The following is a 26,654-nucleotide window of genomic DNA, read 5'->3' on the forward strand; positions in this document are numbered from 1 at the left end:
GGGGGAGGGGGTTCCCAGGAGCCAGCCCTAGGGTGGGTGCCCCTGCCTCCGCGCCCTCCTATTGCTGGATGATCCCGCCATCCTCTGCGGGCGAAACTGAGTCGCGGCGGGGCGTGCGTGGGGAGAGGTCTAGGGGCTTTATCCACACCGGAACCTGGGAGTCCCATCCCCACCCAGGTCCAGCGCTGCACCCCCACCCCCACCCCTCCGCTGTGAGTCAGCGGCGGGCCGCGCCCCCTCGGCCCACTTCCTCCTCACCTTCCCCCGGCGGGCGGGGGGCGGTGAGAAGGACCAGGCCCTCCCCGCCCATCCCCCTCCCGTGCTGGGGAAGGGAGGGTTCACCCCTTAATAACCCTTCATAAATTGGCACAGAAGAGAGACGTTGCGGGTCTGAAGATAGCATTTAAGGGACAAAATTTGAGAGAACCTATGCTTCACCAGAGGATCCTCTTAGCCCCCCCCCTGCCCCTTCAAATTGAATAGAATGTGAAGAAGTGGAGAAATCGTTGGGGAGAGTGAGAAGAAATTGTGTCCCCATTAAGATCCTCCTAAGAATTTCCATCGTGGAAGAGAACGAGGAATCAGGAAGGATCTCTTACCCTCCACCAAATTTGCCCCCTAATTTGGGGGTGACCCTCGGCGTGCATCCCTATGCAATAATGTTGGGGAAGAAGGTAGATAGCGGAAGTCTAGGGTTCCGCGTTGCCCTTTTAAGCGCCCTTCACCCCACCGTCTTGAGGTGTCCGCGGCCCCTTTAAGGCGCAGGGCATTGTGGGTGCGGGGAGTGGAATTTTGGAACGAAATGTAGCGAAGAGAAGTACAGTAGTAAGAGTAACATTGTACCCGCCGCCGGCCGAGGGGGCGCGCCGCGGACGGGACGCCGCACCCCCTTTCTGCCGCAGGGACCCCGGATCAAACCTCCAGAGGGAGGAGGCGCCTGAGGACCCGCCCCGGCCCCGTCCACGTTCCCCCCAGGAAGCCGGACTCTATGGGGCGGGACCCTGGGGGAGACTGAGCAGAATCTGGAGCCAGCCCCGAAACCCTGAACCTTGAGCCAGGGGCGCCCCGGGAGCACCCACCCGTGGGTGCGCCGCTCTCCTGCTGAGCAGCCATGAGGTGAGCCTAGAACTGTCTCCAAACCCTTCCGCGCTCAGCGCGGGCTCCCCGCCCCGCCTTTGTCCCCCCTCCCCCAGCTTGCTCCGGGCTGGAATTTGGGGACAGGACACTGGGGGCCTCTGATTTGAGGCCGAGCCCCCTTGGACCAGTTCCAAATACTGACCACTTCGCCATGACTCCTAAGGTTGGGGGTGGTGCCTGCGAGGTTTTCCTGGAAGCCCTCAGATTTAGGGGCGCTCTAAGGACTCCCGAATTTCTTAAAGACTTTTCAGAGAACCTCCAAGTTGGCAGATACTCCCTGCATAGAGGCCAGGATTTACGCAGGGCTCAGACTCCCCCCAAATCTTAACTTGGGGTCTGGGAGGGATGGGGGGACCGGTTTCGGGGTCCCTGGGACCTGGAAGAGAGATTTGAGACGTAGACCTTGGTTTGCTGGATCTCCCTTTACGTCGCGCTCGAAAAAGCCTTACCAAGTGGGACCTCGCTTCTTAACTTCGGGTACTTAACCCCCTAAATTGGGGGGGGGGGCTCTCGTCCTCCTGTGGAGGTTGGTGCGGATGGACCCACGCGTGGATCCAGACGCAGCCTCGAGGGTCTGGTTGGGACTCCCCTCCCCCGCCGCTCCCCACCTACATTCTGCTTAAAACGAGCGGTGCCTAGGACCGAGCTCCTGCGCTCAGCGCGGAGGGCGGCTCCCCGGCCCGGGGCCAGAAGGGCGGCCCTTCGCCCCGACCTGCGCGGTCCTGGAGAGGGAGGGGGCGCGGCAGCTGGGGGAAGAGGGGCCTTTGTCTTCCTGACTCACCTGTCGAGACAGCTGGTGTGGGGGAGCGGGCAAGGAGCGCTGTGGGCGGGCTGCTTTCCCCACCACGCGCCTCCCCCTCCTCTCACCACCACCCCCCTTCCTGGCCATCGGGAGCTGTGGGGTTGGGAGGGGCGCGGTAAAGCTTCAAGGTCATAGCCCTCTCCCCATGGGACTCAGGCTTCCAAGACAGTTCCAGCTATCTTCCCAGGAATTTAATCCTAGGGGAGGGGAGCCCAAAGGGGTTTTGTCTTACCCCGTCCTCCCTCGGAACTCCTGGGCTTACCTGAGGGCGGGGCCAGTGTGGGCTGGGGGGCCGGAGTATACCCTCCCCCATTCTCCCCTCCCCCCTGCCCCCCCATAATCTCTCCCCTGGGGACTGAGCCTGACAATACTATCTCCCTTCCTCCACTCTCTCGGGGACTTCCTGCCCCCAAAGCCCCCAGCTTGAGGGGGAGGCCCCCGAGGAGGACTGGGGATTAACCCCCTGCTGACCACATCCTCCCACTTTCCCCTTACGTTCTCATGCCTCTGCCCTCTGACATCAAGAGTGGCACTGCTTTTTATGACCATTAGACAGTCCCCTCCTCATGTGTTCCTCCTGATGTGAAAGTGTTGGAAAATTTGGAGCCAGGAGGAAGCCACAGACACCCTCAAGGTCTCCTGCCTATCCCCATTATAGCAACATCTCTTCAAGGCCTGCCCTGGAGAGGGGGCATTTTTCGGGAGCGAGGCTCACTTCCCTCACCCTCTTCCCAGGGGACTCTCCTCTCCCACTGCTCCCCAGCCCCGCCCCTCGCCCCCCCTCGCGTTTCCGGTCCCAGGCCCGGTGGAAGGCGGATGGCGGATGTCCGAGTTAGTGCTGCCTCACTCTCTGTGAGACCGTAAAAGGGCAGGAGCAGTGTCTGGGCCGGCCTCCCGCCGCTCCCCCTCCCCCGGTCCCGGAGGCCTTGGCCCTCCCACAGGGCCCCCCTACTGCTGGATGCGGCCAAACCTCCCACCTCCTGGGGGGTGGGCAGGAATCCCACCGGAGGGTTACTTCCACCTCCCGGAGTGGTGTTCCCCGCCGATGGCCACACCCAACTTGCTGGGCTGTGCCCCCTCTTCCAGGACAGCTAGGATTCAAAAGACCCATGCCCCTATATGAGGACACCTGGGGAAACTGAGTCTCAAAGAGAGAAAGGTCTGCCCAGGATCCCTCAGCAGTTCACAGGCAGTTTTGAGGGAGGGGAGGGGACTGGGATCCTCTGATTTCTGTCTGGTTTGGCCAGGGACAGCCTTGGGGGCAGTTGGAAGACAGGATGTTAAAATGGAAAATTACAAGATATCGTTCTTTTTCTCCCAGTTTGACAAATATTTGTTGAGTGTCTGCTGTGTGCGGGACTCAGCTGGGATTCTGGCAAGGCTGAGAAAGGGGGCAGAGGTCTGAGAGTCTCAGGGTAGAAGGGACTCAAGAAGTATTTGGGTCCATTTCTTTCCTCTTCCAGTAATGGTAATTATTATTACCTTAAATTTCTTTTTAAAGAACAGTAAGAGACCATTTGATCAAACATCTACTCTGTGCCAGGCACTGTATTATTATGACTGTGTCCCCCACCCGCGCACGGGACAACTGAGGCACAGAGAAATTAAGTAAATCACCTATCAAACTCAGTTTGGAAGTAGGCAACTCTGGATTTGAATTTAGGGCGGTCTCCAGACTATTATGCTATGACAGAAAAAGGAAAATAAAACCACAGGTAACACGGTTTTCTCTATATGAACACTTAAGATACTGCAGATAAGCAAAAAAGAACCCTTTCGCTTCCTGTTCATTTGTGGGAAACTGAGGCTTATTGGGGAGGAGAGACAAGAGTGAAGCCACAGAAAACCAAAGACCCTAGATCTGGTTCCTTACCCAGGCTTGTTGCAAAGACTTGCAGTCTGGAAGGGTTGGAGTTGTGGGGTGAATTACAAGTTTGATGGGCTAAAGAGGCTGTGGGCTTAATCCCGAGGAGGGGGAATGAAGGGGTGAGGGAAGGGCAAGCCTCTAATCTGGAAGGCTTGAGTAAACCAGAGTGACTATGCTTGATTGCCTCCAGTGATGAGAAACCCTCTTCCTCCTGTTTTGATGCTTAGCTGCCGGAGCAGAGTCTGTGCCAAGTTCCAGGTTCTGAGCTTAGGGTTTTTCGTATTGCTCTATATCCTTACAGCAAACCCAGTGAGTTCTGGTTTCCAGGGCTGCAAACTGCAGCTCAGAGACGTGAAGCCACGTAGCAAGGGAGTGACTTGTGCCCTTTGTCATCCGCCACATGTTTGCGAGTTTTCTAGAACATAGGGACTTCTGGGGGAGGTGTGGGGTCCTGGGTTGGCTGGGAGAGACGGCTCTCTCCTGTCAAATCGAGGGGGAGCCCATGGGAATCAGGCGAACCCCTGGTACGGACCAGCTCCCTGCTTCCTGGGCTGTGGGATTTTTCCATTCAAGCTTTCGCCTGGTTTAGTTGTATTTTTTGAACCTAAGTAATGAATTAGTGTTTTCTAGGTAATGCCTGCCCTGTGGTTGAAAAAGAGAAAAGAAATAAGCAATTCAAAAGAGTAAACAGCACAAAACATCCATTTCCTCCCTCCTTCCTCAGGCAGCCCAGTGGTGGGCGGGGGCCCTCCTCTGAGGCAGCTGCGAGGGTATCCTCCTGAGAAGCAACCTCTGCCTAAGTCACCTCACCCCCCCCAACACCCCCCACCCGTGAGCGGATGTATTTATATCCCCTCACCTTTTTTTTTTAAACCTCTGATCCACACCAGTTTCTACCTCGCCTCTTAAAAAATTCAGCTTAGCTGTTCCCTCATCTTTTTTTTTTTTTAAAGATTTTATTTATTTATTTGACAGACAGAGATCACAAGCAGGCAGAGAGGCAGGTAGAGAGAGAGGAGGAAGCAGGCTCCCTGCTGAGCAGAGAGCCTGATGCGGGACTCGATCCCAAGACCCTGAGATCATGACCTGAGCCGAAGGCAGAGGCTTAACCCACTGAACCACCCAGGCGCCCCTGTTCCCTCATCTTTAAATGGGGTTAAGAACTTGGGTAGACCAGGGTTCAAATTTGAGCCCCTCTTCGTTCTTGCTGAATGACATGGGACAAGCGTCTTCACCTCTCTGTGCCCACGGCTGCTCCTCTGTGAAAAGGGTGAGCACCAGAGCCCACGCCATGAGGTCGCGGGCAAAGGGGGGCCCGGTGCCTAAAACAGTGTCTGGGACACAAAGCTAACCCATGAACGTCAGCGCCTTCGTGGAGAGTTTTTCCTTTTAACCATGAACAACTAAGTGGCGAAGGCGTATGTACTGTGTGCCGGGCAGCCTTCTGGGTTGTGGGGACATAGCTGGGAACAGAAAGAAAAGCAATCTCTGCTCTGACAGTTTGGTAGGGGAGACAGGGATCCGACAGGCAGGATCCCCGCTGTGACTTATGGACCAGGACCAGAAGGAGGGGTTTTCCCAGATAGGGTAGTCAGGGAGGGCTTCTCAGAAGAGGTAACATGTAAGTGGAGACCTGAAGGAGGTGAGAATACAGGTTGAGGAAGAAAAATGCACAGGCCCGAGGGGGTAATCTGTCTGGCAGTGCTGAAGGAGCAGCATGGAGGCCAGTGGGGCTGGAACAGAGAGGGCCGTGGGGCTGGAACAGCAAGCTTGAGGGAGGGAAGGGATGAGATCAGAGATCACACAGCTCACGCAGACCACAGAGAGAATTGGCTTTTATTCTGCGGGGAGCCACAGGAGCTTTCCGAGAAGAGGAGGGACAGGGTCTGACTTGTGTTCTAACAGGCTCCTTGTACTGTAATGGGGACACTGTGGCCTGGAGAGGGGCAGGACTAGCCTGGGGTCACTCAGCAGACGCCCAGTTCTCCAGCCAGGCCAGACACTCAGCAGGGCAAGTGTGCTTGGGAGAGCAAAGTGCAGCCAGGGTGGGGTAGCAACTCCAGCCCCGGGCTCCTGGCCAGAGTCTCCCCTGGGTGTGGGTGGCAGGTGTGGGCGAGGTCCTAACCTTGCCCTGCCAAGGGCACTGGGAGCCAGAAACCATCCCTGCGGCTACACTTGTCTGGAAACAGCACCTGAAATTGGGGTAGGGCCCACGCAGTCTCCGGCAATTAAGACTGGGGACCTGAGAGCCAGGTGGCCCGGGTTCAAATGTTCACTCTGCTGCTTACCAGCTGTGTGATCCTGGCCAAGTCACTTGACCTCTCTGGGCCTCCAGTTGCAGTCCTCACTTGCAAAACGAAGATGAAATAGGGCCCAGCTTGGAGGGCTGCAGTGAGAATAAAATGAGTGTCTCTGGAAAGGGCTTAGAGCACCGGACTAGCCCAGTAAGAGGGAGGTGTATCAATTGTATAAACTTATGCGGAGGACCGGGGGCCGGCGGTGCTCAGCTTCCTGGCCTAGGGACCAAGAGCTGGGTCTGCCGAGGGGCTTTTCCTGTCCTGCCTTTTACAAGGCTAGCGTCACACCCCAGCCCCCAGCGCCTGCCGAGACAGAGCCACTGCCCGTGCCCGGTATAATTTATCTCCCCGGAAACCCCTGACCACCAACTTCCTCTTTTCAGGAAAAAGTCTGCTGGGGGTTGGGGTGGGGTGGGGACTAGTGCTTCCCCCTGGTCTGTGTGTGACCTTGGGCAAGTCACTTCCCATCTGGAAGCCTGAGTTTCCTCATTGGGGGAGGGGGCTTGGGACCAGCCCAGAAGGACTGGTGGGGGCTCCCCGGCAGGTTTTCAGGATGCCCTGAAAGGGATGCTGACAGTTACTAAGCACTCGGTACGTGCCAGGCATTGTGCCAAGAGCTTTCTGTGCCCAGACTCCATTTTTCCCTCCCTGCGAATCGGCTGGAAGACTCCCACTTTGCCGGCCAGGAAGAAGAGTTACCTGGGTGGGAGGGTGGCTTCCCTGAGTCACATGGAGTAGGTGTCTCAGTGAGGATTTGAACCCAGGTCTGTCGATGTGAGATCCTGAACTCTGAACCAGTTTCCTGACCCTTCCCCGCCAAGCCTGAGTCAGATGACGCTTTCTCCAGGAAGGCCTCCCTGACTCCCAGGCCAGGGCAGGTGCTCCTTCTGGGCACCCCAGCCCTGGCCTTGGGTTGGCACCATCTGGGGACAGGAGCGTTTCCTGCCCTGGAGGGCGGGGCCGGGGCTGTCTGGATCATTGCCCAAGACCTCGGCTTGACAGAGCAGGGAGTGTCTGCTGATGGCCGCTGGTGCCCCGGGGGAGCCGGATGGATGGGGCGGAAGAGCCTGGGATCTAGCATCCATGCCCAGCGTCCTGCAGACCTCACCCTTCCCCTCCCTGAGCCTTGGCTTCCTCTTCTGACCTGAGCAGGGAGTGGGGGCTGGGGACGGGTCAAGCACCCTGGCAGAGACAGGGAAACCGAGTCTGAGAGCACCAGGCTAGTCCCAGTGCTGCCCGGAGCTCCTGCTGGGTCCCCACTCCCACTTCTGAGTCCCCTCATCCAGCTAGCTCACCTGTGCTCCTCTGCATCTGTCTGTCCGTCTCCCCACTCTGTCTTCCTCCATCTGTCTGTCTGTCTGACTCCCTTCCGTGCTTGTCTGTCTCTCCAGGCCCTGCCTTTCCAATTTGTTCCCGGTCTGTCTCTGTCTCTCCCTTCTCCCCTCTCCCCCCACATCCGTTTGTTTGTATGTTTGTCTCTTCCCGTCTGTCTGTCTGACGCTTCCTCTCCCTCATGTTCCCAGTTTGCCTGTGTTTCTGTCTCCCTTCCAGTGTGTCCCTGTCCCACCTGTCAGCTTCTCTCTCCCAGGTTCTGCTTGGTCTCCCCATCCGCCTGTCTCTGACCTTCTCCCCCGCTCAGGGTGTCTGCCTCCCCCTCACATGCCGGGAAGCCCTGAGTGTCCCTGGGAGACCCAGATGCAGCTGATGGGCCCCTTGGAGGGTGGGGGCCGTGCTCCCCTCTGCTAACCTGCCCTTGGCCCTGCTCCCCTCCCCGCAGTGAGACGGTTATCTGCTCCAGCTGGGCCACGGTCATGCTTTACGATGACAGCAACAAGCGATGGCTGCCCGCAGGCACGGGCCCCCAGGCTTTCAGCCGCGTCCAGATCTACCACAACCCCACAGCCAATTCCTTCCGGGTGGTGGGCTGGAAGATGCAGCCGGAACAGCAGGTGAAGCCTCTGCCCCCCTCTCCCTCTCCCTCTGTGGCTCCCGGCCCCCACCCGTGCAACCCTGCATCCTCACCCATCTTTCCCCTCCTGCCAAGGTGGTCATCAACTGTGCCATCGTCCGGGGTATCAAGTATAACCAGGCCACCCCCAGCTTCCACCAGTGGCGCGACGCCCGCCAGGTCTGGGGCCTCAACTTCGGGAGCAAGGAGGACGCGGCGCAGTTCGCTGCAGCCATGGCCAGCGCCCTAGAGGCATTGGAAGGTGAGTGGGGGGGGGGGGGAGCTCCAGAGCCCCGCCTGGGGGCTGCTGCTTTACCACTCCCAAATCACCCCTTGTTCTCTTTAATTGCTTCTGCACTGCTCCCCTGGAGAAATCCAGTGAGAACTTTGTCAAGGCTCTTGTGTGCCCCTCGTGCACCTGTGCGTAAAATGCACGATTCCTAGAGGGATGTGTCTACACACACACACACACTCCCAGGGGCCCACCTCCCCGATCCAGATCTGGATCCGGATCCTTCCAGCCCCCGGAAGGCCCCTGCGCCCTTTCACTAGGCAGTTGTTGTAGTGACGGGTCATGGGTTAGTTTTCTGGCCTCGCTCTTGAGAAAGATATCACCAGTTGGGATTTCTTAAATGTGAGCGCGCACAGGCATCCCCTGGGGCAGGTGCGTGAACGCAGATTCTGGTTCAGTTGGGCCCCAGGTGCAGCCCAAGCCTCTGCATCTGTAACCCGGGCTCTGGTCATAAGGCTGTCCATCCAGACTCCGAAGGGCAAGGCTTTAGGAGACCATGGGGCATCCAGGGTCTGGGGGTGGGGGGCTGCTGTCGGACTTCTCATCCCCCCAATGGCAGAGTCGTTTGCTTTCTGGGGTAAGCTCCTTGCCAGTGGGGAAGGGCTTGCTCGGCTGGGGGTACAGAAGAGTACGGTGGGTGGTTAAGGTTGTGGCGGGAGGAAGAGACTTTCAAGCATGCTTGGGCTGGGGTCTGAGTGGCGGAGACAGTGCTTAAGAGCCCTGATGCTAGAAATCAGCCTGAATTGGTCTTGTTCACGCAAGCTCTGGTCTGCAAGGCGTGGAGCAAGTGACTGGGCTTCTGCTGGGAGTCATCACAGCACCGGCCTCATTTCTGTGCGGACAAGGGAGGCTGGTGCCCACCCTCATCCCGCACCCAGGCCTGACCTGCGTCCCACACTGCAGCCCCAGGGTCAGGGTCCTGGAGGAAGGAGGAAGCGAGCACCTCTGGGAGGGATTCCTGGGAGAGCTGAGGGAGAGTGTCACGGGGTGGGGCAGGGTTCTGGGGTTGACTCACCATGCTTTTCTACTCTCGCCTTCCAGGAGGGGGCCCCCCCCCACCCCCACCACCTGCGGCACCTTCCACCTGGTCTGTCCAGAACGGTCCCACCCCAGAGGAGGTGGAGCAGCAGAAAAGGTGGGGCCAGCCCCTGAGTGGAGAACCTTACCAGCGCCCGCGTTCTAGGGTGTTCCAGAACCCCTGGCTCCCAGAGTGGAGAACGCTCCAGCGTTCACTTTCCACAGTGTTCCTACTACTCCCTGGGGAGCTAGAAATGAATGGCTTTCAGAAAACCCCACCTCCAGGAGTCTGAGAAACTCCCCCACTCAGAGTTGCAGAACCTTCTGACCCCCTCAAGCTCTGGTCCCCCACATACCCCGAGTCCAAAAGGTGGTTGTTTAAAAGATCTGGGGCATTTTGTAATTTCCATGTTCCTGACAATCTGATGACTGGAATGCTCACATCTCGGTCCCACCCTGTCCCTGTCCTTCGCCCCCATCTCTTTCCTGGGCCCCTGGGGGAGGAAGGCAAGGGCGGGGATTGGCAGTACGCCTCCCTGGAGACCTGGGAGAGGAGCTGGGAGGTTGCTGGCCATCCTTGGGGCCCTGAGTGATGGCCGTTCCATCACCCCTTCTCAGGCAGCAACCGGGCCCACCAGAGCACATGGAGCGCCGAGTCTCCAATGCAGGTGATGATTACTCGGTGGCCTTGCGGGGGAATGGGGGAGATGGGGAGGTGGGGGGATGGGGGAGGTGGGGGGGACGGGGACCCTGGGTGGGGGGGCTCCCTGAGGAGGGGTGCGCCAGCTAGATAATGAGGAGTGAGGCTCCTCTCTTAACACCCTCCTTTTCTGTGTTTCTTCCAGGAGGCCCACCTGCTCCCCCAGCTGGGGGACCACCCCCACCACCAGGACCTCCTCCTCCTCCTGGTCCCCCTCCACCCCCTGGTGCCCCCTCAGGGGTCTCAGCCACAGGGCATGGAGGAGGGGGAGGCCCGCCTCCTGCACCCCCTCTCCCCACAGCACAAGGCCCCAGTGGTGGGGGAACAGGGGCCCCCGGCCTTGCGGCAGCCATCGCTGGAGCCAAACTCAGGAAAGTCAGCAAGGTGAGGGGGCCACGCTGGGCAGGATGTGGGGTGACAGCTCTGATGGAATAATGGGATGAGGCCAGAGTTGCTGGGGATGGGGTGCATCACAAGAGGGCTGGAGGGGGCCAAGAAGCCCACCCATAAAGCCCCCTCCTCTTTGTAATTTCTCCAGCAGGAGGAGGCCTCAGGGGGGCCCTCAGCGCCCAAAACAGAGAGCACTCGGAGCACAGGTGGGGGGCTCATGGAAGAGATGAACGCCATGCTGGCCCGGAGGTGAGCCTGAGCCTGGAGCCATCAGTGCCTTGGAAAGCTCTGGAGAGAAACCCCTCAGACCCGCAGTTAGCACCTGGAGATTCCAGTTCAGTAGGGCGAGGTCGGGGGAGGGCTCAGATTCCGGCTTGGTCTGTTTCTTTGGGTGAAAGTTCCCTCTTTGACAGGCAGATTTGGGTATAATGCTGGAGATTCCATTCTCCTGAGATGGCTGAGGTTTGGAACCACCGAGGTAGCCTCCAGAATGTTCTGAAACCCAGAATTCTAGGACCTCAGGAGGTCTCCCCTTAGGAGAGCCTGCCTCAGAATCTTGGAAGCTCCAATCCCCAGAATTCCAGCCGCCTGAGACAGAGGCTTCCTTAGAATTTTGTGATTCCTAAATGCGAGAACCGTAAACCCCCACCCTAGCTGGAGAGCGGCACTCTTCGGTGACTTCTAAAACTCCAGTTTCCTTAGCCTTGGAGAATTCCAGAACTCTACACCTTAGACTCCACCTTTCTAGAACTCTGGTAAGAATTACTGAGTGGCTGAGGGAGGGCTGAAGTCATCTGTTTTTGCCTGTCCCTCCTGCAGAAGGAAAGCCACCCAAGTTGGGGAGAAACCCCCCAAGGATGAATCCGCTAATGTGAGTTAGGGGCTCTTCCTGCCATCCGCACCTTAGGCCATACCATTCGGGCAGGGCGACTGGGGAGGGCCGGGGGTGCGCTAGGAATGGGTGGGGTTTGAAGCCGGAGGAGGAGAATGAGCCCTAGGTCTCCTGACAGTTTTATTTCCCACCAGCAGGAGGAGCCAGAGGCCAGAGTCCCAGCCCAGAGCGGTGAGTGAGCCAATCTACCCTGCAGAAATGGAGTCTCAGGGTGCCCTGTTCTCACAGGGAATGCCCCCTGATGGGGGGAGTCTGTGCAAACAGTGATGGGAATTCGAGTCTCCTAAGAAGGTTCTTGGAATAGGGACTGATGGGGCTGGGGGGAAAGAGGCAGGCGGGGCATTCCTTGTCCCTGATCTTCCTGATTCGTCGCCTTTCCCCCAGAACCTGTGCGGAGACCTTGGGAGAAGAACAGCACAACCTTGCTGAGGTGGGCCATCCATGCTGGGGCCCCACCCCCCTATAAATAGGAGGGATTTGCCAAATTTGTGTACCTTTCCTTGTAGGAAGGAGCACAATGGGACTCCCGGACCGGGAAGCAGGGATCCTGACCCCTCTCTCTAACCTCATTTTCGTTCCAAATCACACCGACTCTCCTAGGATGAAGTCCTCTTCTTCCGTGACCACTTCTGAGGCCCATCCCTCTACACCCAGCTCCAGTGATGAGTCAGACCTGGAGAGAGTGAAACAGGTAGCTTGGGGAGGGGCCCCAAGGTGAAGTTTGGGGGCCAGAAAGGAGCCATAGGAAGAAAGGAGATCTGGGTCCAAACTCTAACACCAACCTGTCCTGGGATTCTATGAAAAGGCCTCAGAAACCTCAGTTTTCCAGCCTGAGCAAGGGAGAGATTGAATCAGAGCGGGGAGGACACACATACCACAACTCCTTTTCCTGTGCTGGGGACAGACCTTACTAATCTACCACTGCACTCATTCCGGATGAGCACCCAGAGTCCTTTCCAGCACACTAGACCCAGACAGCCAGCACCAACTGGAACTGGCAGGAGACTGGATTGTATTTCCCAGCCCTGGTACTGGATGCTCTCCAGTCCTTTTCATCTGGCTCCAAGGATCCAGAATTTTCCCCTAGAATTCTCCAGTTACTCTGTGACCTTATCAGTGATGTCACTGTGCGTGTTTGGGGTGTGTGTGTGTTGGGGGGGGGGGTCTTGAACCTTCTACCTCTGGCCCTTCGGTCATTAAGACCGGACAGCTTCATTTCTGCAGTCCAGGAGCCCTTTCTGATTGGTTGTACCCCATTATTTCCAGGAGCTTCTGGAAGAGGTGAGGAAGGAATTACAGAAAGTAAAAGAGGAAATCATTGAAGGTGAGGTTGTTTTTTATTTTAAGAATATATTTTGGAGGCATTGCGTCTCCTGGAAGGGCCCCGTGTTGGAAGGGAAGGAGGAAGAGGCTCTGCCCCTGATCTCTGGCCCTTGTTTCCTTCCAGCGTTTGTCCAGGAGCTGAGGAAGCGGGGATCTCCCTGACCACAGGGCCCCAGAAGATCCCATATCTCCTTTCTGCACACCCGCCTGTTACCCCGCTTTCCCTGCCTCGACTTGACTTGGAATTGGCTGAAGACTACACAGGAACGCATCTTCCCCACTCCCCCTCCTACTTGGAAAATTCCAAAGGGGTGTGGCTTCCTTGGTCCGCCCACACCCATACTGGCTGCTGATTGGCTGGGGAGGCCCCCACCCTTTGCTCCCTTTGGTCCTTCCCCTCTGCCATCCCCTTGGGGCTGGTTCCTCTGCTGGGGATGTACCAATTAACCCCAGAGTAAGGGGGAAGGAAAGAGGGAATTTCACATTCCCTTGTTCTAGATTCACTTTAACGCTTAATGCCTTCGAATTTTTGTTTTTTTAAGGAAAAAAAAGTATATATATATATATATATATATATATTTAGGTTGGGGGGGGAGGGAAATTTTGTTTCTCTTTGGTTTTGATAAAATTGGGGTGTGGGGAATTTTTTTAAATGCTGTACCCCAGGCTTGTCTCATTCGGGGCAGCTATATAAGGGCGGGGTGGCCTACCAGGCTGGGGGCACCTCCCCTACCCTCACCCCAGGGAGCTCCCTTCCCTTAGGCTCCTTCCCCTTTTCTATGAGGAATTAAGATGCTATAACTTTTTGGAACCTCAGTTTTTTGGTTTTTTATTTGGGTAGGTTTTGGGGTCCAGGCTATTTTTACCCCCTGGGGAAAATAAGATGAGGGAGAAAGGAAAAGGGGAGGAAACTTCTCCTCTCCCACCTTCACCTTTAGCTTCTTGAAAATGGACCCCAACGGAATAAATCTGCCAGTTTTTTATAAATGTGAAGATTGCTGGATTGATTCAAAGGGCTGCTCTGATGAGGATGGGGGCTACCCCTCCCACAGTAATCCACCTTCCCCTCCTCTTCCTCCTCCCCACCCTGTACCTGTTCCAGTTCCCAGATCTACCACCCTGAGAAAGCTAAGGACAGTCCCTCACTGTGTGGCATTGGGCAAGTCCTTTTGCTACCCCCAGGCCTCAGTTTCCTCATCCGGGAAACAGCTTATAGTATGACTCTGCCCAGTTCCTCTGGGAATCCTCCCAGCCTCTCTGCTAAAACCAGTGAGCCTTGTACCCATTTTGCAGATGTACGCCATGCTTCTCAGACACATTCTTACAGATGACTTCTTTACCCCAGAGTGCCTTTAATTGTGAAACTTAACAGTTTTAAAAAATCAGAATTCAGAAATGACAGCTCATACACACCCCCTTTGGTGGTTCAGTGGGTTGGCAGGTCATAGCCTGGTTGGAATTTTCCATTTGGATGGGGGTGGGGAACTTCAGGGCTGTGGGGCAGGTTGTCCCACTGGAGGAAGCCTTTGTAGGAAGGAAGGTGAGGGTGAGCTGGGTGATCAGTCTGAAGGCAAGAAGAAAGAAGGAATCCCTGAGTATTCAAGAGCAGGTTTGGATGGGAGATGGGGGGGGTGACAGGTGCCCCACGAGGTAAGGGAACAGGTGGGGGATTCCTATGAGGGGCCAACAGAGGACAGTGAACAAGGACAACAGTAGGTCCAGAACTTGAGACAGGTAAACAAAGCTAAGACCAAAACACAGAATGGTTCATCCCTAGGCACCACCAATTTTTCTACCCCGGAGGACCAACTCCAGTTGGAACAGACCACAGAAGGTCTAGGTGGGGATGGGGGGGGGGGGGGCTGCACAGCTCCTCTGTGTGTTAGGGCACAGACTAAAGGGGGGGGGCGGGTATCTGTTGGGATGACCACTTGACCATTGGTACCAATGGATGGTGGTACAGTCCACAGGGGGGACTCAACCTAAGACAGTCCCAAGATCTATCCTTGTCTGCCCCCTCCAAGTGAGGTAGATGGAAAATGACGGGGTCTGCAAGTCCCCTGGGAGTTTGCATTTTCCTTACAATGGTCTTTGCCAATGAAGAAGGGGGAGAGGGTGTTCTGGTGTAATGGATGGGGGGCGGGGAGCCACTCACATGAGTGGAAGTGTGAGTGACGGAATGAGTTAGCAAGGTCCGTGTGTCCTGCTGGCCCATCTAGTAGTGGGTGGGTGGGATCCAATGGAAGACAATGTCTTTCCATGACACAGTGCTGAATCAGTGGACTGGGAAGGCAGGGGGACTGCTGGAACATTCCACCCACTAATGGGTGAAGTCCCTGTGGAAGGTGCCACTGAGCAGGTTAGTCGGGACGTGACCAAAAAGCCCGGTGGCCCCAGCACCCCTCCAGCCTCCCTTATGCCCCTAAAAGGACTGGGTGGTATTAGCTGGGCCGGTTCAGGAAGGGACAGTGTGGACAGGAGGAGGTCACGTCGGAGACACCACAGCCACATCGAAGACCAAGGTTCCGCGCGCGGCCTCTATTCCTTGGGCGGTGCCTCGGGCGCGGCCGGGGGGTCCCGGGCGCAGAGCTGGGCGCGCACCTCCCGGATCTGCACCCGCAGCTCGTCCACGGCGCTCTGCAGCGCCGCCGCTTGCACCCGATCCTGCAGGGCCTCCAGCGCCAGCGCCAGGTGGTCCACCTCGTCCCGCATCGTGCTCCAGGCGGCGTGCCGGTCCGTCTCCTTGCGCCGCTGCTGCGCCTGGTGGCGCCAGTACTCCAGCACCAGGCAGCCGCAGGCCACCACGAAGATGGTGGCCTCGCCCAGCAGCTCGGCGCCCAGCTCCGCGGCCGCGTTCTCGTTCAGCGGCTTGACGGCTTGCATACTGAAGCCCATGAGGCGCATCTTGGTGCGCATCTCCACCCAGTGGTACACTGCGGGGGAAGAGGAGTAAGGGATCTTTGGCGCGGGAGCCTCGGAAATCCCCGCCCCTCGACGCCTCGGTGTCCGGGCCGGAGCAATGGGCACAGGGCAGCCAGAATCGCCGGCGTTAGGGAGTGGGCGTCTTTCAAGAGGAAAGGCGCTGGGGCGGAGGGCGTCATCTGGCCTGGGGTGGCCCGGGGGTCATCTTTTGAAAGCGTCCAGAAGATTCTGGCGAGCAGCCAGGCATGAGAAATGCTGCTCTGTAGAGGAGGTCCTGAATGGGGGCCGCACCTCGGGGGTGGGGGTGGGGGTGGGGGGTCACAGACCACCGGTAGGTGTAAAACTTGCTGCTTCAGCTCCTTCCCCAGCGCGCTCGAGGGCCCTCCAGGCTCCTCCCCTCCTCCCCTGAAGGTGGCGCTGACACTCTTGGTCTCCCGACGCGCGTCGGCTGCGGGGTTTGGGGCTTAAGCCAGGCTGTGCTAACTTCTTCACCTAATCACTTATTCAGCTGAATAAGGGCTGGGAGCATTGTCATCGTCCATAAACACAACACAAGCGCAACACAGATGTTGAAACCCGAGTCACTCCAGGAATCATTAATATCCATCCAGAGACAAGTAGTTGCTGACCGAGAAAATACGGGTCCCCGGGCTCATTAAGGAAGGAACTTAAGGAAAACATCTTCTACTTCTCCCCTGCCACCGCAACCAGCCTGACATGATTGCCTTTCCTTCCTTTTAGGTAGAAGAGTAACACATGCACGTGGGGGGAATGATTTAGACCACACGCAAGGGGCTAGACTGTAAAACCCAAGCCCGCCTTCCCACCTCCAGCTTCAGCCCTGCTCCCACTCCCGCCACTTTTGGTCCTTTCTGCATTGATTACTTCCAGCTTATCGCCACGATGCCAAATAACAAGCTTATACCTCCATTTCTTGACTTACTAAGTTGAATTTTTTAAAAATATTCTGTTTTGATTGTTCTGTTCCAACTCGGCCCTTATGTGACTTTATCACCAATTCTGTATCCTCTCCTTCCCCCACTCTCAACTTTCACAAGTGAGTTAAATTTAAGCTACTTTTTTACTGTTTATTGGTAATCTTTGTCATTGTAGATAATGTGCCTATTGCCTGAACTTCCTGCCAAGTGTACCCATCAGTATATTAACTGCCCTACCCTGCCCCCCAGTCTCCCCCCTTCTATGGTCAGTGCCCCATACTATCACTGTTACATTGCCACTGTGTCTGTCTGTCTGTCTTTATTTGAGAGAGAGAGAGAGCAAGCAAGCACAGAGGGAGAAAGCAGACTGCCCGTCGAGCCGGGAGCCCATCGTGGCTCTCGATCCCGAGATCACCACTACCTGGGTCAAAAGTAAGGCGCTTAATCGACTGAGCCACCCAGGTGCCCCGCCATAGTGTCTTTCTAAGGTTAAAATAAGTCTTCAGTGCTTGGTACACAGACTGAGTCTGAAAATGAAAATATAGAGCATGTATATAATTAAGGTTATATAAATACTAATCACTGGGAACCCATAACGTAGATGTAATTTCGTTTCTGCATTCTGAAGCAGTAACATTAATTGGTGGCTCTAAACATTGCTACATGTCATGTCACATTTTTAGTCTTTTCATAGTTATTTTTTATATATTTTTCCTTTTTATTTGTTAAAGATTTTATTTATTTATTTATTTATTTATTTGTCAGAGAGAGAGAGAGAGTCTCAGAGAGAGCACCAGCAGGCAGAGTGGCAGGCAGAGGCGGAGAGAGAAGCAGTCTCCCTGCTGAGCAAGTCCGATGCGGGACTTGATCCCAGGACCCTGGGATTATGACCTGTGCCGAAGGCAGTGGCTTAACCGACTGAGCCACCCAGGTGTCCCTCATACTTATTTTTATTTGTTTGTTTGTTTGTTTGTTTGTTTATGTAGACTCCATGCCCAATATGGGGCTTGAACTCACGACCCTGAGATTAAGAGATGCATGCTCTTCTGACTGAGCCAAGCAGGTGCCCAGTCTTCTCATATTTAGTTTTATTTTACCGTATGAAGCTTTTAGTTTTCCCTAGACTGGTTTCTCACCACAAATGCCCGATGTGACCCACCAATGCCTAGCTGACCATGTGACCAAGACCATCCAGCTCTTTGCTCCTATTCTCTCTCTCTCTCTTTCCCCCCCATTCTCTTTACCAAATAGTCAGCTGTAGACCTGTGAGCTATTTTCTGGGCTGCGGAGGGGCCGTCCTCTCATCCTGTCTTCACATTGCTCTCCTTCACACTGTTCCTCCTCTCAAGGAACTGATTCTTCGTGGAATTCCATCCTAGGTTGGCTGAAGTCTCTCCCTAAGTACCTTCTCAGAATGGGTGCTTGGTACCCTTGAATCTTTGCATATTTGAAATAATTTTTTCCACGTTCGCACTGGACTAGATGATAGTTTTTAGGTCAGAATTACTGGTTCAAAAATCATACGCCTGGGGGCGCTGGGGGGCTCAGTGGGTTACTCACGTGCCTTAGGCTCAGGTCCTGATTCCAGCCTCAGGCTTCCTGCTCAGTGGACAGCCTGCCTCTGCCTCTCTCTCTGCTGCTCCCCCTGCTTGTGCTCACTCTATCCAATTCTTTTTAATTAAGAAAAACAAAACAAAACAAAACAAAACAAAAAAACCACCAAAAGACAAAGCCATATTCCTCAACAGTTTGGAGACCTTCATTACCTGTAATGGGCAGACAAGCTTTCTTGTCATCCCTGTGGCACCGACATTGCACCAGAATGGGCCTATGAGTGAGTTTCCCTTATTTTATACCCTTCTATCTGAACCCTGTTTCTCTCTTTAGTCCTGGGGATTTTTCTTGTACATGCATCTAAGGATTAACCTTACCAAAACAGAGATCTGGTCTTTACCCTTGGAATGTCCTGCCAGATAAGACATCTTTGTTCACCAGATAATCTATACCAGCAATGTAATTTATGGTGGGGGCTTTGGGCCAGGTGGTATCAGCACAGCCTTTGGAAGGGCTAGAAACTAAGGTCAGCCACACAGGTGGTAAATCTCGTCTATATGTCCCATCCCCACTACAACCTCGGATGCCACGGCTCAGGGGAACTTCCCTGGTTGGCAATACTCCGTATGTTTATTACTCATTGTTGCTGGGAGAAGTTAGTGCTGTTCATGACTCCACGGGGAGAGACGGCTGGAAGCTTGCACTTGGAATTCTCCTGGGCTGTGCTCTCCGTGTCTCTTCCCTTGGCTGATGGTAAAATCTGTATCCTTTCACGGTAATTAACTGTAAGGAGGGGTATAAAAGTTTTCAGTGAGTTGTGTGAGGACTTCTAGCAAGTTATCGAAACTGGGGGTTGTCGTGGGGTCCCCCCCGAGCTTGCAGTTGGTGTCAGAAGTAAGGGTGAACTTAATGAGCCCCTCACTTTGTACATCCTATGCATTTCCTGCTCTCCGTTTCCCCTTTATATCTTCTGGAACTCGCCCAATCTGAGGCGCCACCTGCACTGACCCTCCAGGCCTCTAGATGTCCCTCTTCTTGTTTTCTTCACCCTTCCTTCTTCCTCCAGATCCTGGTAGCTTTCATTGACTTCTCCTTTCAGATCATCCAGCAGTTTCAGGGGGATTTGGCAACCATATTTGTGATTTTCATCATCTTTCCTTATCGAAACATGGTATTATAGAAGATCCAAACATGCAGACAAGTTCAGAGTCGCCACTCGATTCTATCACATCAACATCTTGATAAGTGAGCTAAGTGAGAACTCCCGGCATGTGGGCCCATTGTGTTAACTGGAAGTTAACTGCAGTTGAGGTTACCGTGCAGGAAATGGGGTGCAGGCACTGCCCAGCCAATGCCAAAATCGGGGCAGGATTGACACCGGGTGCTGACCCAAAGGCAGTGTCTCTCCTGGGGCCTTCTAGGAGCTCCTTTCCCTCCCTGAAGCCCCTGCCCTGATCCAGGCCTCTCCTTTCCCACCCTTGCCCCCTCCAGCATGGCCCCCACAAGGTAGCCAGAAGAGTCCTTCTAAAGTACAGATCTGACCAAGACCTTCCCCTGCTCAGAATGTGCTGTGGCTCACAGTGTCCTCAGGAAAAAAAGCCAAAGTCCCTAGCATGATGTCTAAGGTCTCTGAACATCTCTGCAGGGTGATCTTTGGAAAGAACTCACCCATTCCCAAGCCCCTACCAACATTTCCTATTTTCTTTTTTTTTTTTTAAGATTTTATTTATTTATTTGTCAGAGAGAGAGAGGGAGAGAGAGCAAGCACAGGCAGACAGAATGGCAGGCAGAGGCAGAGGGAGAAGCAGGCTCCCCAATGAGTAAGGAGTCCGATGCGGGACTCGATCCCAGGATGCTGGGATCATGACCTGAGCCGAAGGCAGCTGCTTAACCAACTGAGCCACCCAGGCGTCCCATATTTCCTATTTTCATACAGACTTTTATTATCTGAAATTAATTTTTTTTTTTAATTTGAGAGAGAGACAGAGTGAGAGAGCATGAGAGGTCAGAGGGAGAAGCAGACTCCCCATGGAGCCGGGAGCCCGACGTGGGACTCAATCCCAGGGCTCTGGGACCATGACCTGAGCCGAAGGCAGTCACCCAACCAACTGAGCCACCCAGGAGCCCCTGAAATTAATTTTTAAATGAGCAGCAGACATCTTGTGATAGAAGTGTGTTGGTTTCTTTGACCCTGAACTATTGGGGAAGGTAAGTAGTCACCAGCAGGATGCTAATCTAGGACACTCGTAGGAGATGTCTGTTCCCTGGGAAGTCCCCATTCCAGAGCAGGCCAGGACGAGTTTCTGTTAGTTGACTGCAAAGCATCAATGAGGTATGTGAATTCATTTTAGTCTCTGGCTCAGTCAGTAGAATATGCGATTCTTGATCTCAGATCTGTGAGTTTGTGCCCCATACTGGGTGTACAGACTGCTTAGAAAAAAAAAAAAAAAACCCACAAACTTTAGGAGCACCTGGGTGGCTCAGCTGGTTAAGCATCCAACTCTTGGTTTCAGCTCGGGTCATGATCTCAGGGTGGTGAGATCGAGCCGTGTCGGGCTCTGTGTTCATCGTAGAGTCTGCTTGAGAGCCTCTCTCTCCCTCTGCCTCTTCCCCACCTTATGCTCTAAGTAAGTAAATAAACAAACAAATAAAATCTTTTTTTTTTTTTTTAAAGGAATTTTAGGGGCACCTGGCTGGGTCCTTGGGTGGAGCACACAACTCTTGATCTCAGGGTCGGGAGTTCAAGCCCCACCTTGGGGCACAGAGCTTACTTTAAAAAACAAAAAGGGGGGGGGGGGCGCCTGGGTGGCTCAGTGGGTTAAAGCCTCTGCCTTCGGCTCAGGTCATGATCCCAGTGTCCTGGGATCGAGCCCCGAGTCAGGCTCTCTGCTCAACAGGGAGCCTGCTTCCTCCTGTCTCTCTGCCTGCCTCTCTGCCTACTTGTGATCTCTGTCTGTCAAATAAATAAATAAAAATCTTTAAAAAAAAAAAGGGAATTTTATACTTTCTTTTATTAAGAAAGTAAGAAGGAAAACCACAGACTGGGAGAAAATATTACAAATAATATACAGGAATATTATAAATTGATATATAATAATATATTTGTTATCTAATAATATCATCATAAGAATTTAATTACTATCTAATAAAGGACTTGTATCCAGAACACATAAAGAACTCTTGGGGTACCTGGGTGGCTCAGTGGGTTAAAGTCTGCCTTCAGCTCAGGTCATGATCTCAGGGTCCTGGGATCCAGCCCCACATCGGGTTCTCTGCTCAGCAGGGAGCCTGCTTCCCTCTCTCTCTCTCTGCCTGCCTCTCTGCCTACTTGTGATCTCTGTCTGTCAAATAAATAAATAAAATCTTAAAACAAAAACCAAAAATACCCTCAACAGTAGGAAGATAAACAATCCAATTAAAATGGGCAAAAGTTTTGAACAGACATCTCACCAAAGAAGACATACAAATGGCCACTAAGCACATCAAAAGATACTCAACACATTAGTCACTAGAGGCACACAAATCAAAACCACAATGAGGCACCATTTCACACCCACTGGAATAACTATAATCAAGACGACAAAAAACATAACCCAACTGCTTTCAAGGTTTCAGAGAGAAAGCAACTCTCATCTACCTTGAGTGGGAATGTCGAGTGGTTCAGCTACTTTGGAAAACAGTTTGGCAGTTGCTTAAAAAGTTAAACATCAATTTACCATAAGACCCAACAAATCCACTCCTGGGTATCTATGCCAGGAGAAATAACACACGTCACATGCTTGCGCACAAATGTTCCCAGTGGAACGTTTTCACAAGAGCTGAAAAGTGGAAACAACCCAGTGGCTGTTGACTGGTGAATGGGTAAATAAAATCTGGTGTATTTATACAGTGGAATATTATCATTATTATTTTTTAAGATTTTATTTATTTGACAGGGAGAGACACATCGAGAGAGGGAACACAAGCAGGGGGAGTGGGAGAGGGAGAAGCAGGCTCCCCGCTGAGTAGGGAGCTGGATTCGAGGCTTGATCCCAGGAACCGGGGATCCTGACCTAAGCTGAAGGCAGATGCTTTACGACTGAGCCACCCAGGCACCCCTACAGTGGAGTATTCTTAACACATAAAAAGGAGGGAAGCAGTGATCCAGGCTACAGCATGGATGAGTCCTGAAAACATTATGCTGAGTGATAGAAACCAGACACAAAAGACCATGTAGTGTTAACGGTTCCTTTTATACGAAATGACTACAACAGGGAGATCTATAGAGACAGGAAGTAGATTAGTAGTGGCTGGGGTGGGAGTGGGGGCGGCATGGTACCGTAGGGGTGAGGGGGTGAGGGAGTGACTGTTAATGGACATGCGGGACTTCTTTGGAGTGACAGAAATATTCTAAAATTGAATTTTGGTCATGGTCGCCCAGCTGGGTAAATTTACTAAAAATGATAAAAGCATTCACTGGAAACAGCAATTTTGCAGCAAGTAGACTACACCTCAATAAAACTGTTTAAATAAACAAAATGAAATGCCGGGGGTCTTGGAGCGTCTGCCACCAAAAGGGGCTGATGCTGTCATGAGCAGGGCTCTCAGATTGATGACGACGGCTCCCTGCTGAGCCCAAGGGGGGACCCTGCCAAGCACCAGGGGCCTCAGGAACGAGTGCTCCTATCTGCGGCGTGTTCAGTTTTCCAAAGTTGAAACCCCTCTCCTGGTCTGGGGATGCGCCCTTGCTGTCAGCCAGGAATGGACATAGAACCCGGAGCCCCCCGTGGCTCTTCCAGGTGGGGATTACTCTTCTCCCACACCCAAAGGGCGTGAGACCAGCAGCCAGGGTTGCCATGGTGGCCCCTGGATGTCACCGGGGACCCTGACTGACGCTGTCCCAGCCTTACCTCCCTTGTGATGGGGGATTTTAGCCACATGCCCCAAAGACGCCTGCTGTCCCCCTGGGGGGCCCTATCCTCCTTCTAAGCCGATGGCAGGGCGGGGGTGGTCAGAAAGCATGGGCGTCTGATCTCTCCCTTTTTACGAGGAAGCCACTGGATTTCCTGGAGACCCCAAGGAGCAGACTGGCCTCATGTCATGGATCCACCCTTCCCTTCGGGGGAGTCCAATACCCTTGCCTAGCCACATGCTCATACCTAATCCAACCGGGGTTCTCATGATGGAGAGGCAGGGGAGAAGGGCGACTTGGCAAGAAGCCAAGTGTCTCCCAAAGTGAGTTCGCTGGTGGGCTCTCACCCGTCTCTATAGCCCCCCCCACAAGAAGACTCTTTGCTTCTCTCCCCACCTGGTAACCAGCTCTCAGGCTTGTGGGCCAGGATGCTCCTCCCACTCCTGGAGCTCCGCCCACTGCAGGAAGCTACAGTGAGAACACACGTGCCCACCACAGGCTCTGCAGCCTGGCATTTGTGGTGGGTAGTGAGACCTCAAAAGCCCATCGTGGGTTGCCTGAGGGAGGGGATCGAGGAGGGGCTTGAGCAAACTTGGGGAGTGATGACATACCTTCACGATCTCCAGCATGGAAGTGGCTTCTCAAGGACATACATAGGTAAAAAGTCATTACACACTTTATGTCCGTGTGTTATATTGTGCGTCACTGATCCCTTACTAAAGGTGCTTCAGGAAAAAAAGAAACCAAGGTAAGGCAGGGCAAGCAGCTTAGAAACAGACAGAAGGACTGAGAGTTTGTTGCTCAGAGAGAAAAAGTCCTGACTCTAAAGTGATCACAAGGGTGCATGTGATCTATCCCATTGTTGATGTTCTGGCTATTTCCAAAGGAACCTCATTCAGCGCTCTCTGCCCCCTTTGCTCTCTCTCATCTTTGGGCCTTTGCATATGCTGTTCTTTCTGCCTGCAACACACACTCCTTCCTACACTCATCCTGAATTTTCAGGTCCTGTTCAGATGCTTCCTCCTGGGGGAAGCCCTTTCTGACCACCCTGGCTGGGTCTGTCACCCTCCGTAAAGGTTTTGCCAACCCAGCTCCAACCACTCTGGGCTGTCACCATCTGGGGAGCGGTCTGTCTCCCCCATGGACTGGGAGTCCCAGGAATGCAAGGCTAAGAGTGTCTTGGTTACTCCTGTATCCCCAGCACAGCCTAGTAAGGGGTGAGGCACAGAGCAGGTACTCGGGGAATATGTATTAAAAACATCAGTTAATCAATCGATCAATCAATCAGTCAACCAATGAATACACAACCTTCCAACCGCAAAAGAGCCAAGGGTACTCTTACAGTGGACAGACTGGAGGGTCAGCACTCAAACCGAGTGGTCCAACTGAGCGTCATCCATAATGGGACAAAATGACATCATGACCGGAGGAAGGTGGCATGGGACAGACACAGCATCACCCACAGAGTTTTCCTGCTGAAAATGTTCAATCTGGATCTAATCATGAGTCCAGAGTGTGGGTCATTTTGTGCAGGACAACTGAGCTGGAAGTTTTCAAAAATCCAAAGTCCTACAAGTCCAAAAAAGGCAGAGCTGTCCTAGATTTCAAAAGATTAAAGAGAGGACTGTAAAATGTAATGTGTGGGCCATGACTGAATCCTGGGTTGTATGGAAAAGAGGTCTATAAAATATATTTTGACATTGTTGGAGAAATTTGAAAACAAGCAGTATCTTAGATAACATTATGAAATTATTAAGAATTTTCTTAATGTGGAGCCCCTGGGTGGCTCAGTCAGTTAAGGATCTGCCTTCTGCTCAGGTCATGACCGGGGTCCTGGGATAGAGCCCCGCATCGGGCTGTCTGCTTGGCAGGGAGCCTGCTTCTCCCTCTGTCTGCCACTCCCCCTGCTTGTGCTCTGTCAAATATATAAATAAAATCTTAAAAAAAAAAAAAAAAAAGAACTTTCTTAGTATATGATGGCTTTTTGGATTGTGTGGGAGAAGGTTCTTATTCTTAGAAGACATACACTTAAATTTTTTTTTAAAGATTTTATTTATTTATTTGACAGAGAGAAATCACAAGTAGGCAGAGAGGCAAGCAGAGAGAGAGGAGGAAGCAGGCTCCCCGCCGAGCGGAAAGCCCGATGTGGGGCTTGAACCCAGGACCTGGGATCATGACCTGAGCCGAAGGCAGCAGCTTAACCCACTGAGCCACCCAGGCGCCCCAGACATATACTTAAATTTTTAAGGGTAAAGTGCTATGACATCTGCAAATTACTTTCAAATGATTCAGTGAAAAAAATCTGTGTACATATGGAGACAGAGATAGAGACATAAAGCGTAGGGGTTACATGTTTGTGCCCCCCCCAAACCCAGGACGTATGTTGAAGCCCTAACCCCCAGTGTGATGGTATTTGGAGGTGGGGCCTCTGGGAGGTAATTCAGTTTATATGAGGTCATGAGGGCAGGGGCCCCTGAACGGGATTCATGTCCTTATAAGAAGAGAAAGAGGGGCGCCTCGGTGGCTCAGTTGTTAAGCATCTGCCTTCAGCTCAGGTCATGATCCCGGGTTCCTGGGATGGAGCCCCACATCAGGCTCCCTGCTCAGAGGGAAGCCTGCCTCTCCCTCTCCCACTCCCCCTGCTTGTGTTCCCTCTCTCACTGTGACTCTCCCTGTCAAATAAATAAATAAATAAAATCTTTAAAAAAAAAAAAAAAGAAGAAGAAGAAAAGAGAAACCAGGTTTTCTTTCCTGCCTCTCTCTCCACCATATGAGCACACCATGAGAAGGCAGCTGTCTACAGACCAGGAAGCAGGACCTCACCAGGAACAGAATCTGTTAGTGTCTTAATCTTGGATTTCCCAGCCTCCAGAATGGTGAAAAAATAAATTCCTGCTGAGCCCGCAGATCCAAGATCTCTGAAGGGCACACACATGGCACGATGGGAACAAGCAGTGACTCTAGTAAGGGCATCTGGGTGTTCACTGCATAGTTTTTTCCATTTTTTGGTAGGTTTGACAATTTTCCAATTGTCAAAATACATGCAATAAAATATTGCAAATACATGCAAAATACATGCAAAGAGAAATACATGCAAAAAAAAATTAAGTACATAAAGAAAATAGACCACAATGTAAAAAAGTGCTGATGATTTCTGGCCACTAGGTTTTATGATGGTCTTGATGTTTAAATTTTCTCCTCTGAATACTGGGGACTTGCTCAGTTAAATAAGAGAGGAAAACCCAGAATGTACACATGATCAGATTGAGCAGTTGTCATTTCCAGGAATTATTCTTAAGAAACTCACAATGGGATGCAAGAAGATTTAGCCCAGGGCCCCTGAGGCCCAGCATGGCTCTCTAGGGAGGTCCTTTCCTGTTAATTGCTGAAGTGGTGCCCTCCAGGGCAAGGAGAGGCTGTGCCAGTGTGTGGTGTGTGAGAGCTCCATTGTCTAAGTTTAAAGCTTGAGACCCAAGGTGCGTGGCTGGCTCAGTCCGTGGAGCAGGTGACTCTTGATCTCAGGGTCATGAGTCTGAGCCACACACTGGGCAGGGAGAGGACTCAAAAATTAAAAAAAAAAAAACAACACACACACAGACACATAAAAATAAACCTCAATTGGGGCACCTGTGTGGCTCAGTTGGTTGAGCGACTGTCTTCGGCTCAGGTCATGATCCTGGAGTC

General features: G+C 53.2%; 2 protein-coding genes across 4 annotated transcripts in view; one reads left to right on the forward strand and one right to left on the reverse strand.

The window, feature by feature from the left end:
• The first annotated feature begins 781 nt into the window (after positions 1 to 781).
• On the forward strand, positions 782 to 13,652 carry VASP (vasodilator stimulated phosphoprotein). Of its 3 annotated transcripts, none has more exons than XM_047712599.1 (13): positions 782 to 1,116; positions 7,881 to 8,052; positions 8,148 to 8,313; positions 9,385 to 9,478; positions 9,979 to 10,028; positions 10,206 to 10,444; positions 10,599 to 10,699; positions 11,270 to 11,321; positions 11,480 to 11,513; positions 11,727 to 11,772; positions 11,943 to 12,033; positions 12,609 to 12,666; positions 12,790 to 13,652. In XM_047712599.1, exons 1-13 carry the CDS (start codon positions 1,112 to 1,114, stop codon positions 12,825 to 12,827), a joined length of 1,146 nt encoding a protein of 381 aa, XP_047568555.1. In that variant the 5' UTR covers positions 782 to 1,111; the 3' UTR covers positions 12,828 to 13,652. The 3 variants fall into 3 exon arrangements, with proteins under 3 accessions (XP_047568555.1, XP_047568554.1, XP_047568553.1); XM_047712598.1 differs by having other exon boundaries at positions 10,602 to 10,699; positions 11,477 to 11,513; XM_047712597.1 differs by having other exon boundaries at positions 783 to 1,116; positions 11,477 to 11,513.
• Positions 13,653 to 13,823: 171 nt separating this feature from the next.
• Positions 13,824 to 26,654, reverse strand: part of OPA3 (outer mitochondrial membrane lipid metabolism regulator OPA3) — a 73,151-nt gene continuing 60,320 nt past the window's right edge. Inside the window, exon 2 of the mRNA XM_047712601.1 lies at positions 13,824 to 15,598. Coding sequence (XP_047568557.1) covers positions 15,204 to 15,598 — 395 coding nt within the window. The 3' untranslated portion in view covers positions 13,824 to 15,203. The remainder of the gene's footprint in view (positions 15,599 to 26,654) is intronic.

This window comes from Lutra lutra, chromosome 17 (genome assembly GCF_902655055.1).
Source record: "Lutra lutra chromosome 17, mLutLut1.2, whole genome shotgun sequence".
NCBI classification, from domain to species: domain Eukaryota; kingdom Metazoa; phylum Chordata; class Mammalia; order Carnivora; family Mustelidae; genus Lutra; species Lutra lutra.

Excerpts from the sequence above, each read along its gene's own strand:
- VASP (XM_047712597.1), top strand. Across the intron at positions 9,479-9,978 it reads GAGGTGGAGCAGCAGAAAAG|GCAGCAACCGGGCCCACCAG; the intron begins GTGGGGCCAGCC and ends ACCCCTTCTCAG. Across the intron at positions 12,034-12,608 it reads ACCTGGAGAGAGTGAAACAG|GAGCTTCTGGAAGAGGTGAG; the intron begins GTAGCTTGGGGA and ends CATTATTTCCAG.